The following is a 15,110-nucleotide window of genomic DNA, read 5'->3' as shown; positions in this document are numbered from 1 at the left end:
CCTTAACTTAGGTCCTTCCTACTTTAAGCACATATTAAAATCCAAAATCCTTGTTTCATTCCCTTATGAATCCAGTTTTATACTTTATACATAAATGTCATCCAACTCAAGAAGAAAAATAAGCAGAAGAGTAAATATTTAATAAACCTATGCAATCTGTCATAGTGATTTTTAAATCTTGCATCTTACCTTCGTCGCCCATAAGGCGTCACTTGGGACCAACCCCCTCTCTTCATCACTCTCATTTTTGTTTCCCGATTTGCAACCTGAAGTACATGATGCATCTTTTGAATGGACAAAAGGGTCCAAATGTTTTGACTGAATTCTTCCTCCTCTAGCTCGATAATCAGCCAGCATTCTGCCCAAACTCTGGCTATCACCCAGATGCTCGGCTATCCTGGTGCTCACTAGCTCATGTGAGGGTAAGACTTGAATAGACTTGGCCTGAACACTGCCATTCATGCCCTGAAGTCCAGAGAGATCCCTGAGCAGCTGTTTCTTCCTCCTGAGCGCCATTTCCTTCACCTCTTTGTTGAGGAGAGGAGACCAGTAAATCTGCTCTGGAAAATAATCTCGAGTTGAGCACCTCATCCCCTTTTCAGTTAAAAGGAAAGGTTCCCGGAATGTAATAACTGGAGAGATACAGAGGATCACATCTTCTAATTCTTGTTTAAATGTCAAAGAGTAAGTCTTTCGTTTATCTTCAGAGGAGGTGACTTCCTCAGTAATGTACATCCCAGTGTCATCCTGTAGGGGGTCTCTAAAGGCTCGTATCTGGCTTTTGGGATCCTGTTGTTCATCTGTTTGCTGCGATGTCTCTAGTTCTTCATTTCCTATAGCATCCTGTTGATCCACTTGGAGAGGCAACAAGGATTCAGGTACCAACGCAAAGAGAGCACAGGGAATACCTGCTGGGCAAGCGGGTGCAGTATAATCTTGATGTTTCACAGAGGCAACCACCTGGGGAACACTTTTACTGTCCTGCTCACCCTTCTCAAGCATAATCCTTGATTCCAACAAAATGCTATCATCAGAAGACAGGGAGTCAGGAGGGCACTCTGGGTCCTGGGGAAGGGAGCTGCCACTGTACTGCTCCTGGGGCACTCCCTCTTCCCCTCGGCCCTCAGACAGAGAAGGGAATGAAGGGCTTTGCATTAAAGTTGGAGGCATAGCAAACTCATCCATGAGAAAGGAGATTTCTAGTTGAGAATGATAAGCTACACAGATCATAAATATTAGGATCTCCTTAACTCGAGCCAGCTCATAATCGGAGCCTCCTCTGAGCTTGATTGTACATCCTAGGTGCTGTGGACAGCCTTCAAAAAACATCAGTGTTTTGGTTTGTTCTACAAATAAACAAAATTAAGAGACTTAGGTGAAAATCCAGAGGACCAGACAGAATTTATTACCAACAAAAAAGAAAATCCTTACAGGAATAAGACGACACCGAATCACTCTCTCTCTATCAATGCTCACAGATATTAATACTTCCTGAGTAAACAATACTATATTTAACTAGGAGTTGATTCATTTCTTGAGATTCCCCAAGCTAAATGAATGTATGCTTAAGATGACTCACCATTAGGCAACTGAAATATCTGCATATAAAATTTGTGGCAAGTGCCCAGGTGTGGTTTAGTGAGCAGCTGGTCCATGGACACCACTAAATCACCTTGGGTCATTCGACTGATTCGTTCTAAAACTTGCTACAACACAGAAAAACAGTGTATTACAGAATTAGCTATGAGTAAAATTTTTAATAAATTTAACCTGAAAAAGTACATGAAATATTAAAATAAAATAATGTTCACAATTAGTTTCCTTAATTTTAATAATTATATGACTTTTTTATTCTGTATTAGATCAAATTTGCTTGCTAAATAATCAATGGATGGCCTCAAAAACAAACCATGCTTGTTGCAATATCATCAAAAGAGGAGCATGGTATGGTGGTGCACTTGAATAACCCCAACACTTGGAGACAGAGGAAGTAGGACCAGTGCAAGTATGAGGTCATACTGACTTAATTAGTGACTTCCAGACCTGCTAGAGGTACAACCTGAGACCTTATCTTCTTTTTTAATCTTACTTTATTTTGTTATTACCTTTTGAAAGAGCATTTGGCTAGCCATTGTCTTAGTACAAAATACTATAAGCAAACAAACAAATAGAAAAATCGGTTTCCTGTCCTCCATTTTGCAGAGGGACTAGTGAAGCACTGGTAAGTGCTTGTTGATGGGCAAACGTTCATTTTACCTTTGGTTCCATAAAGACCCAAAAGAATAGCTACACAGTCAGTCACACTTGAATAATAAAGCAGCTACCACACCTGTGTCCCACCTGCAGCACAAGCAGTACATCAAAAGGAAAGAATGCTGCATACCTACCATACATGCATATTAATTTAGAAGCCATGGTTTTTTAAGTGAATAAATACAGAAAACACTCACTGACTTTACATTAATGACCAGAGTAATGCCATGTTCCAGTAACATGTCCTGAGCAATCCGAGATACTGTTTTCTCAACTAGAACCAATGTGGGTCGAACATCAACTATCCGTTGAACATAATTCTTCAAGAATTCCCTTTCCTAAGTGAGATAAAACAGAAATACAAAACCTGGTACAATTCAATATTCAAAAATATTAAAATATCATGATAATCTGACTTAATATCAATTTTCAATCTATAATTTTTCTTCACAAGTAAGTCTGTAAAAAATTCAAATACAACAAAGAATTTTAGTCATAATTCTAAACTAGTCATTATACTTAAAAGTTTTAGGAGATGTTCCATCCCCCAATCAATTTTATTTTGAAAGATTTTCAGTCCCTGATAATCTATAATATGCTGAAGATGTAGTCCTGAGGGAGAGTACAGGCTGAACACACTTAGGGTCCTATGGATCAACGCTAGCAACATGTGAGCATGTGTGTATGTGTATGGATAATAAACACTAAGAACCTAGTAGCATAAACTTTCAAGAAACAAAAAGCCTATTCCTACACCTGTTACAATAAAAGCAACTTCTAAGTTTATGTGATTATGACTTTTCTTTTCCACCTGTAATGTACAATCGTCTCTCTCCTAGGAGTCAGAATTAATAGTTCTCAGGCAGATGCTACTCCGCCTGTTTCCTAACATCACACCCTGCTTCAGACAAATACAACTCAAGTTCTTAATATAATGCTTAATATAATACCACCACAATAGCCGGGCATGGTAGCACACACCTTTACTCCCAGTCTCTGGGAAACAGAGGCATGTGGATCTCTGAGAGTCTGAGGCAGCAAGGGCTGTTTCTCAGAGACATCCTTTCTGAAAAAACAAAACAAACTACTGAATTACTTTGTCCCCTTTCCCAATGTGGCTACATTAAATAAACCTCCCCTTTCTGATTTTCACTGTTAAAAAAAGAAAAGAAAAACAAAACAAAGGAAAAAAAAGAAAGAAATTTTGGCACAATAAAAGCTTTATTTCAAAGCAAAAGAATACTGTATACAGTCCAAGGTAATATAATACGAACCCTTAACTTCAACTACAACTGTGTTTTGCTAGTTACTATCTACAGAATGAAATACAAAGTGACTACTTCTACCATGCTTGAAAAAATCTGACTATCTATGAATGTAAAAGTAATTTTTTATTACCTAAATATTTCTGGAACTAAGTATAAATGTTTCCATGTATATGACATTTACATTCCTAAAAACCACATATTTTGAATGACCACAAACTAATATTAATAGTATTAATGGGAGAGGAGAGCTGTGTCAAAACAAAACAAAAAGAATTACATATACTGATACATACACTGGTAGTAACTTCAATACCCCACTCTCACCAATGGATGGCCATCTAGACAAAAACTAAACAGAGAAATACTGGAGCTAACAGGCATTATACACCAAACGGAACTAACAGATATTTACAGAACATTTTACCCAAACACAAATGAATACACCTTTTTCTCTGCACCTCATGAAACTTTCTCCACAACTGACCACATACTTAAGACACAAAGCAAGTCTCAACAGATACAATAAAACTGAAATAACTCTTTGCAGACCACCACAGATTAAGCCTGAATATCAAAAACAAAAAGCTTACAAACTCATGGAAACTGAACAATTCCCTATCGAATAATAATAATTTAAAAATTTAAAGACTTTCTAGAATCCAGTGAAATTAAATACACATATACCCAAATTTATGGGACACAATGAAAGTGGTACTGAGTAAAGATCACAGCATTAAGAGCCTACATAAAAAATTTGGAGAAATGTCATAGCAGGAACTTAACAGCACACCTAAAAGCTCTAGAACAAAAAGAAGTAATCACACCCAAGAGGAATAGATGGCAAGAAATAATCAAACTGAGAGCTGAAATCCATAAAAGAGAAACAAAGAGAATAGTAGAAAGAATCAATGGAACAAAGAGTTTGTTCTTTGAGAAAAATCAGTAAGATAGATAGACCCTTATTCAAACTAACTAAATATCCAAATTAACAAAATCAGAAATGAAAGGGGGGACATAATAACACACACCAATGAAATCCACGGAATCTAAGGACATATATATTCTACCAAACTGGAAAATGTGATAGAAACGGCTAATTTTCTTGATAGGTACCACTTATCAAAGTTAAATCAAAATCAGATAAGCAATTTAAATAGATCTATAACCCCCAGTGAAATAAAAATAGTCAATAAAAGCCTCCCAACCAAAAACTGTCCAGGAGCAGATGACTTTTTTTAAGAGTTCAACCCGACTTTCAAAGAACTAATGCCAACAGTCCTCAACTTAGTCCACACAACTGACACGAGAAACACTGGCAATTCATTTTAAGAAGCCGCAGTTACCCTAATACCCAAACCACATAAAGACTCAACAAAGAAAAAGAATTACAGACCAATTTCCCTTATGAATATAGGTGCAAAAACCCGCCAATAAAATACTTGCAAACCGAATCAAATAACACATCAAAAAGATCATCCATCAAGGTTCATCCCAGAGATACAGGAATGATTCAACATTCAAAAGTCAGTAAATGTAATCCACCATATAAACAAACTGAAAAAAAAATAGATGGTTATCTCATTAGTGCAGAAAAGTACTTTGACAAAATCCAACACATCTTCATGATAAAAGTCCTGGAGAGATTGGGGACAAAGAACATACCTGAACATAATAAAGGCAATCTATAGTAAGCCTACAGCCAACACAAAGTAAATGGAGAGAAATGCAAAGCAATTCCACTGAAAAAGGACAAGACAGGGTTGTCTATTCTCTCCGTATCTACTCAAAGTAGTACCTGAAGTCTAGGCTAGAGCAGTAAGGGGATACAAATTGGAAAGAAGTCACATTAGAAAGAAGTCAAAGTACACTTACTTACAGATAATGACAGCACACAAAAGTGACCCTAATATTTCCACCAGGGAACTTCTACAGCTGATAAATACTTTCATCAAAGCAGCTTGATAAAAGATTAACTCACAGAACAGAAGCCCCCCTAACACAGAGAAGACAATTTGACTAAGAGAGAAATCAGGCAAACAATACCTTTCACAATAGCCAGATGAGGTAACTTAGGAAACAGAAAGAAACCAACACAACCTCTACCTTGAGATACTGTTCTATTTGCAACTACATACAAGCTATTTAAATTCTACAAATAGGTAGTAGTAGGAGTCTATTACAAATGGGAGGTTCCATTAGAGACTTGAGAAGTTAGAGAAACTGTGCCAGTAAAGCAAGAGCCAAAGCAGAGAAAAGGAATAAATCCAAACTTCAATTTTCACTTTTTCTTCCATACACCCCCAGTCACATGCTCCTTTAACACTCTGAAACTTCAGAAACGAGTGAAGGAGATGTGGATGAGCTACTTACTAACAGAAATCTGCTGTGTACAATTAACTTTTGATATGTAACAATTTTTTTGAAATTAAGAGGTGGCAAGCAGCACAAAATGTAAGCATTCATCCTATCAAATGATTTCTTCCAGAAATTCTTACCTGAAGCACAATAGGATCAATGCAAGTAAACTTAGTTTCTTCTCTATAGAGATACTCAATGGAACACTTCAACAAAAGGATTTTGGGATTTTTAATACAAGAATTCATCTAAAAAAAAAAAGTTTGTTAAAGGTTTACACTTTATAGGCTTTTAATCATAATTTTAAATTCTTATAGTCCTACTAATTAGCATTATAAACTCCAATTCATTACTTTTGGGTTATTTGCTTTAATTTTTTCAAAGCAAGTTCTTCAAAGCAGCTTTTTCTTATCTATTCCTCTTTACTCTTATATTCTCATTGACTATATACTAAAACATAAACTATGTTTTTCTTTTCTAATTCTCATGCTGTAAGAAGAAACAGCATGCCCTAGGTGGTGATAAGTATTATATGCAGACTATTTCACACACTCTAGATCAGCAACGTTGGAAGTGTATTTCAGTCTTTCTAAACTTCAAAAGTAGAAAAGGAAGGGAAAAATAAGGAAGGGAAAAATGAAATGGCACTTGAACATTATTCTAACACAATAAATTCCCCAACAATCTTAAACTGGGAAGCTCAACTGGGTAATGTAATGTGAGGTTAAAAGAGGTTAAAACACATTAAATCATTCTCAAAAGCAAAAATTCATGCTAACACTCAACCATGCAACTAAAGTCACATGCAAAATAGTCTGGGTCAAACTTTCAGTTAGACCACGCTCACACAGCCCAAACTGGCAAACAGTTCTAAGAACAGTAACTAGCTGGGGAATGCTGTGGGACAATGGTTTTACCCTGTGAAGATTTGTTTCTTGTACTTATTTAATAAAATGCTGATTGGCCAGTAGCCAGGCAGGAAGTAGAGGAGAAGCAATCAGGCAGGAAGTAGAGGCAGGGTAATGAGAACAGGAGAATTCTGGGAAGAGGCAGTCTGCAGTGGTCACCCACACACAGAGCAAGCAAGATGTGACTGCCTCATAGACAAGAATTATGGGCTAATATAAGCTATAAGAGTTAATAAGAAGCCTGAGCTAATAGGTCAATCAGTTTATAATTAATGTAGACCTCTGTGTGTTTTCTTTGGGACTGAACAACCGAAGAACCGGGTGGGACAGAAACTTCAGTCAACATGGAAAATATATTCAGGCTCTAAAATTAAACACTATGTCTAAATATGATCAGTGAGGCAAATTATTATAATAATTCATGGATATATAACTACCTCTCCTACAGAATTTTCTTCAACTCCTGAAAAGACATAACATGCTTAGTCTTTTTCCCCCTTTTGGTTTTCCAACACAGGGTTTCTCTGTGTAGTCTTAACTGTCCTGAAACTCGCTCTGTGGACTAGGCTGGCCTCAAACTCACAGAAATCTGTCTGTTTCTGTCTCCTGAGTGTGGGGAGTTAAAGGCATATGCCACCACCACCCAGTTAACATGCTTACTCTTACTTCAATAAACGTCACTTATTTTGGTTTGACATTCTGTCTTAAAAGAGTAATATACTGTTTTATAAGATTATATAAGCAAACACCCAGTGATTTTGGGACAATGTCTAAGAAATAATATTGAATACCAGCATATTATTTATAAGTGACCAATAACAATTTTCTAAAGGCTAAATGTCTTATAGTAAGCCTTCCATACCAGTAATTTCCACATCCTAGATTTGACTTACTGTGGATAGAAAATATCTTGCAAGACTGGAGAGGGCTGACTATGTGTCCCAAGCATGCACAAATTATCTTTTTCTAATATTATAACTTATTAGGGCCTACACACATTAGTATAACAACTATTTATACAACACCTACATTGTAGTAGCCATTGTAAGTCATCTAAAGATGATTTCAAGTCTATAGGAAAGTATTCAATAGCTTATATAAGGAGCCTGAGCACCAGACTTCAGCATTCCCTTGAGACCCTGGAATCCATAACCTGCAACAACTCAGAGACAACTGTACTAGTCTACACTTAGAAAAGAGGAAAACTGGACTACAGGTCAACCATCTGCTTTCCTAGATTTGAACAGCTGTCTCAACTTTTCCAGTAATGAAGTCAATATCTTCTGTGATAATGCTAAGGTAATCCCAAGTTTTATAAAGTTTCCTTGATGGTCAGGACGTAGAGCAAGGTCTGAGAATGCTGCTATAGTTTCTCAAAATGTAAAGTCCAGGGCACTGAAGTAGTTAAGAGCAGTTGGTATACAATTCCCAGCACCCATGGTAGCTCACAACCATCTGTTACTCCAGTTCCAGCAGATGCAATGCCCTCTTCTGATCTCCATGGGCACCAGGCACACACATGGTGCACAAACATATATGCAAGCAAAACACACACAGAAAGTAAATCAGTAAAAATTTACTTTAATATGACAACCAACAGATGACAATGAGATATTCATAGTGTCTACTTTCAATGCAATACTATCCCTCCCTTCACTTATCTACCTTTTCCTACTCTCTTAAACCTATTGAGTGAGACAGTTTAAGTTTAGAGGTCCATATATTTAGCAAGGTGCCCAGAAAATACTGATATACACTGTACTTTGAGAATCAAAAGCCCTCAGAAGTTTGAAACCCTTGGTGGAACACAGGGACCCTGCCTGTTTCTTTTAGTATTGTCTGACACTGTAACATTTTATACTTTTGTGTCTCGAGATCCCTGAACACTCAATATTTAACCTAACCTCCTATATTTGTGCTAGTGCTGGGAAGACACCTTGGAACTGAAGGTAGAGCTATAATGGGTGAGAAGCATAAGAAACTAATGACAATTCTGCAGGAAGACCAGTTGTAGAAAACTACACCATTTTAAAGGAATACAGCCTTTCAGAAAAACTCTGCCTGGAAGCAGGGTCTAGGGAGTCATGATACCAGTATGGTACCCACTGTTGATCTGGAAACCTGACTCTTCCCTTCTTTCTTCTTCTGTCTTGTAAATTTCCATATTCAAATCCCAACTCATCATCAGCTCTCTGAGATATTCCTGGAATCTCCAAACTTTTGCCTCTACGAAATACATGGCTAGGTACCCTTCAACATCTCCTTTGTTCCATAATTGAGAAATTCCAACTTATAAGCTTAGTACATAGCTATGATCTGCTGGATTTCACTGCTGAACTGAAATTCATTACCTTTTTATGTGCAATGTTCTTGGTACAAACAAAGCCATTGACAACCACAGAATCAAATTTCTTTCCACCTGGAATCTAATAAAACAAGAAAACAATAAGAACCAGTGATATATCTTCAGACTTAATCACGACTATTATTTATTATGTCTTTACACCTTTGAACTGCTATCATAATTAACATGACTAAGTAGGGGCAAAAAGGTCCAGAATATAGTTCTCGTCATCTCATGTTATCTCACCATGACTGTGTTCTCCTTCCCTCTAATCTCTAATATCATATGTGCTACTCTAAAATACTCATTGACTAAATAAGCTGGTGTCTGTGGCAATACTTTTGACATTAAATATTACAAGTAAAATATATATTCAGAACTTAGTATTATCTAACTAAAGCATCTACCCATTGCTTTTCCTCATGACAGTGTCAATAGTCTATGAGAACAGACTTTCTCATAAATGACTTTCCAAGGAGAAGCATTAAGAAAGGAAGAAACTATATTTATTTTGGTCCTCACCACACACCCATCTCACTCTTTCCACGCACCTCTCACTTCCTATGGACAGCTTCCAAGAGCTCTACTTGAACTGTTAACAGAGCAGAGAGCCTCACAGTAACGGCTCCTTTCAGATCACCATTAAGAGATAATGACTATTAACCCAAACATTAGCAGAGCTCACCTTCTTGATGTGGACAAACTGGCGGATATCCATGTCATCATCCTGGTGCTTAACATCAGGTCGGACTGTCTGAACAACCTGGCAGACTAGGGACACAATGATGTCCCTCCACGACGATGACAATGACTCGTTGTGAAGCAACTGCTGGAGCAGCGCCATCATGTGGTTATGATTAGCTGAGCTACAAAATGTCACAGAAACACGTCTGCACGGTTAGGACTAAAGACACAAGAAGCACTCTACAAAGAAACATTCCAATTATGGTTAACAGATAAGATCTTCCATGCCAATTTTATTCCTTCAATATATCTTCACCATGATTCTGCACATAATAGAAATCTGTGAATATTTTCAAAGTAACAAAGTACCTTCAGACTGCTCAATTAAGATTCTAACACATGAACTAAAATGGAGACAATCAGCTTGGGATTCTGTTTTATGAGCTACATCACCAGAAGTCAGAATACACTTTCTATTAGTATTTTCCACTTTATAAGGAAGAGGAATTATGTCCAAGCCACTGAAAAATATCGATGTAGCGTCTTACAGCAGTCTTTCCATGGCTTGCTTCTCCTCATTCTCCTCCCGCAAGAGCTCCAGGTTGTTATGATGCCAGCCCAAAGGGGTAAAAGGCAGTTCTTTGGATTTTTCCTCTACTCGACGATTAAACAAAGATTCTAAACACAAAATAAGAAGTTAGTATTTCACTGTCACATTTTACACCATATACTCATATACTTAGAAAATAAAAGTATCTTAAGTTGACCGATATAAATTATTGCTATAAAAAGGCTAAGACCTGTACAACACACAATTAAAATATATAATATGTAATCAATAACACATACATCAATACACTAAATTGCAGAAGCAGAGCTTGAGGTATAGTGCTTCTGTGTCATGTGCACGACCCTGCATGGTGGGGGGAAATCTGAGCACAGCTATGAAAAGTAACTTGACCTAAGGAACAAAGACTCTCAGTCAAGAGTATCAACATCAATTCCGAAAGACAAACAGAATAGTATTTTTGCATTGTTTGTTTTAAAGAGTTAAAAGAATGCAGATTTTGCACATAAAATCATAAACTGAAAACCACTTTCAATTGAAACCTGAATGGTGACAATAACAGAGTCATGTGTGCACTGAATTCTCAAGGGAAAAATTGTCATGGACACCCAGCCCCAGATGACAGTACAGTCTCTCAACACAATCTCCACTGTATTTTTACAATATAGGCTTTAAAAACAAAACTATAACAAAGTAGATTTAAAAAATAAACCTTAAAAAAGTTATACTAAATAAAACTTAATAGTTTTATGTAAGATTTTGAAGTTTTTAAATTTTTAAAAACAGTGAAATGATTGGGTGTGGTCGTGCACATCTTTAATCCTAGAATTCAGGAGGCAAAAAAGGGCAGATCTCTATGAACTTGAGGCCAGCCTGGTCTACACTGCTTTTGGAGCTGGGAAAATAAGAGCATCTGCTACTCTTCCAGAAGACTGGAGTTGAGTTTTCAACACCCACACTAGGCAGCTCACAACCATCTGTAACTCACTCTCCAGGGGATCCAACACCTCGGGTTTCTGCAGGTGCCTGCATTCACATGCACATAAACACATGTAGACACACACTTCTTATACATGACTTTAAAAAATAAAAATAGTAATTTTTAAAAGGGCAAAATAAATTACAAAAAGTTAAAAAATAATGTTTTACAAAAACATGCTCATTAAATAATCATTGAATTCTATGACAACAAATGAAAAGACAAAATTCTAGTGCTTTCTCTTTTAGAGCAAACCAGCCTCTATAAAGCATGGTACATAAGGCACAAGACTGGTACTTCCCGATAATGAACAGCCAGTCTATAAACCTCCAGCTGAGCTACATGTTAGGAGGTAAATTTAGGTAGAGTATCAAGCCAGATCTGCTGTCACTGGCCTCCTTATTCCAACTCGCCCCACCTTCTCTCTTGTCCTAAAACCCCAGGAACTAAGATGACCACTGGAGGAGGAGTCTCTTCTCCCTTTGTCTTTCTCCACGGGAGAAAAGTTTAAGTTAAAGGTAGAAGAGATCTATACTCATCTACTCTTCTTTAGTCTCGATGAAACTCATCAGTAGATTTGGTGCTTTATTCTCTTTGTCTACTTCTTTTCCCAACTCTACAGGGCAAGTGATAAGCTCACTTGTGAGCTCTTTGGCAAAGAGGCAATCCTTGACAATATGTATATCAATATTCACTTTTATACACTGCCTATAAAGAATAAAATACAAACTACTCAAAAAATTAAACAATCATTTTTAAACTAAAGATTCTCTCTCAAATCAAGACCAAGTTTATATCCTTGACTTTCAACATAATCAAAAGTCATTCTACATATTTAAAATTATATTCCTATGATATTAATTAAAAATACTTTCAGCACTTTCTGTCAAAGTGCTAAAACTTCAAGCACAGCATCATGAAACAGATATCATTTCGAGTACAGTCATTTGTAAAATTACCTTTGATGAAGGCATCACTTATTGAGAGCTGCTGTCCTCCAGTGTCAGAAACCAAATACTCTGCAAACCAGGAGAAGAGAGAAGAGGAAGGAAAGACATATGACTTCAATACGCCAGCACAATTATGCAGCAGAACACCCACACACAGTGTGCACTACTCCTACAAAACTCACCACTGTCCGGAAAACTTCAGAAACATTTTCACTACGATGCTTTTATACACAGGTTCTATATATTTCATATTAAACTATTTTCAGTAGACTTAAATTGATGACAGAACCATTAAACAATTTGCCTTGGTTCAAATGTCAGGCATTTTAACATACATTTTTTCAAATGATGCTTAGTTGCCAAAACAGAACTACTGCTTCCACGCTGAAACATGGAAATTGAGGTAACCTAAATCCGTGTTCCTGGGCCACGGTCACTCAAAATGGCTCCAGGATAACCTCTCTTTTGTTCCTTTAAAACAAACATAAAAAAAGCAAAGGTCTTTAGTGATTAGTATAATAAGGCTTAAAATATCACACCACTTTCCTCGCATACTACTGCATTATCTAACAAAAACTATCTATATATACAGTGCTTCATAGAAGCCACCTAAGAGAACAGTATAATTATTTTAACTTCAGAATATATGCAATAAAATAAATTCATATTGTAGATGATAAAGATATAATTTAAGGAATTTTTGTGGTTAAGTTTTAAAGTCAATTTTTGGTTCTTTAAAACTTCTAGCTTACTACCAAATCTTTACCAGAAGATAACTGATGAACAGACTGAATGCCTTCAAAGCATTTAAAATCTAAACACTTTTCCATAAGTGAACTTTCCTCAAGACACAGCTCAGAGGAGTTCTTTCTACTACGCAAAGTAAACCACAAAGCATTAACTATTTTAATGTGAATATTCTCCACAAATTTTTTTCTGAGTTCATTTCCAAGCCAATACATTTACCCTTCCAGTCCAGTTACAATGCAGAGAAAACATTATAACTGAAGAGCATTATACAATACAATCAGGTATGTAGATACAATTTGTTTCTATAATTTATTCCTGGCAGAAATAAGCAATGTCAAATTCTGTTAGTTCAACCAATGCATTGTTCTTTAAAAGCCCTACTTCTCATACTAAAACTTAAAATATCAAATTCCAGAAGTGATGGTTTTCTCCTCACATTATGGAAAAATTAAAATACACAACAAGTCCTGTCTACTGTTCACCTAGATTCAGTAATTAATGAGGACTTGTCATATCTGTTTTCTCTGTATATCTGCACATGCTTTTACAGCTACCCTGCCGCTAGAGGAATGGCTCAGGGGTAAAGAATATCTGCTGTTTCCCAGAGGACCTGGGTTCCATCCCCAGCACCCACGTGACGGCTCACAATTCTCTCTATTACACAGTTCCACAGCACCCTACACCCATACTCACAGATATGCACACATACGTGTAAACAGAAAAAAATTTTAAATGTAAGTTATCCCAATTAATTCAAGTTACACACAGCACTTTTCAAGTAGCACATCAGGATGCCTCTCTTTAAACAAGGCCACTTAGGAGGGTGGTGGTGGTGGTGCATGCCTTTACAGCCAACACTGGGGGGCAGACAGGTGGGTCTCCCTGATTCGAGGTCAGCAGACCTACAAAGAAAGTTCCAGGACAGCCAAGGCTGTACTGAGAAACCCATCTCAAAAACAAAATAAACAAACAAACAAACCAAGGGCACTCTTCTCTACAGCCACCATATCATGTACACACTTATGAAAACATACAATACTGCAACAATCACAGAACTGATCCATATTAAAATTTATCTATTTTCACAGTCTTTCATAGATATATCCTCGAAGACAAGATCCCATCAAGTTTATACAGGACTCCTCTCACTACGCCTCCTCATTCTCTTTTCATCTAGAATATACCTCCTACTTTCTTTCCACAGTAATGAGTTCTGACAGAACCAGGCAAATGTCCTACACAAAGTCCCCCTTTCTAGATCTGATCCAGTGTCTCCCCGTGGTGTGTTGAACTTGCTCCTCATCTCATGTTTTCTATGCACGGGAAAGCTACTCAAAGGGCTGACAGAGCCATGGCTTTTGCCTGTGTCAAAGTCTAGTCACTAACTTTCTAAAAACAGCTCAGAATCCTGCCTGTAACAGAATAGATTTTAATAATACAAATCTTCAAAAAAATTGAAAAATTATTAAACCAGAAAGCACACTAAGTTTTCCAAGCTTTTGAGGCTGTCTTATAGATTAAAAAAAAAGAGCCCACCCAAACTGGGCTTAAATTGTTGTAGTTTATGAATCATTAATGATAATTACATACTTATACGCTTGGGGATGTAAGTTAATGTGCGATATATATGTATATATTCTGTACTAGATCATTTTATGTAAAGGCAAAATGTAGAAGAGATAGTTCAAATGTACAAGAGGTAGTTTAAGTAAAATATAAGCTTTGAATGTTGGTGGTGGGGCATTAGGCCTTCCTTTTTGATATCCTGAGAAGTTTAATTCTTCACTTCTGGTTTGCAAGACCAGGAGTAACAATTATACTATCAGGATATTTAAATTCATTTTAGGATGTTATCTTCAATTAAGCTGGAGATTGTCACTGGGAGAACTGTAACATGATGGGCCAGGCTTGTCAGAGTTTCTGTCCTGCCTAGTTCCTGCAGCCATTTAGCCCCAAAGAAAATCACACAGAGGTCTCCATAAGATTATAAACTGATTGGCCCATTAGCTCAGGCTTCTTGCTAACTCTTATAACTTATATCAACTCATTAT

General features: G+C 36.8%; 1 protein-coding gene across 7 annotated transcripts in view; it reads right to left on the bottom strand.

Moving 5' to 3' along the window:
- Pikfyve (phosphoinositide kinase, FYVE-type zinc finger containing) overlaps positions 1 to 15,110 on the bottom strand; it is an 85,106-nt gene that overhangs the window by 33,965 nt on the left and 36,031 nt on the right. For all 7 annotated transcript variants that reach the window (XM_085698920.2, XM_085698897.2, XM_085698925.2 and 4 more), the window contains 8 exons: positions 12,319 to 12,378; positions 10,361 to 10,490; positions 9,814 to 9,994; positions 9,136 to 9,210; positions 6,017 to 6,124; positions 2,451 to 2,591; positions 1,580 to 1,706; positions 190 to 1,346 (listed from right to left, as the gene is read on the bottom strand). In XM_085698920.2, the coding sequence (XP_085555046.2) occupies positions 190 to 1,346; positions 1,580 to 1,706; positions 2,451 to 2,591; positions 6,017 to 6,124; positions 9,136 to 9,210; positions 9,814 to 9,994; positions 10,361 to 10,490; positions 12,319 to 12,378 (1,979 nt within the window). The remainder of the gene's footprint in view (positions 1 to 189; positions 1,347 to 1,579; positions 1,707 to 2,450; positions 2,592 to 6,016; positions 6,125 to 9,135; positions 9,211 to 9,813; positions 9,995 to 10,360; positions 10,491 to 12,318; positions 12,379 to 15,110) is intronic.

Source organism: Myodes glareolus, chromosome 1 (assembly GCF_982192425.1).
Source record: "Myodes glareolus chromosome 1, mMyoGla1.1, whole genome shotgun sequence".
In the NCBI taxonomy this organism is placed as follows: Eukaryota; Metazoa; Chordata; class Mammalia; order Rodentia; family Cricetidae; genus Myodes; species Myodes glareolus.
The sequence above is the reverse complement of the archived record's forward strand: the minus strand, read 5'-3'. Positions and strand labels throughout refer to the sequence as shown.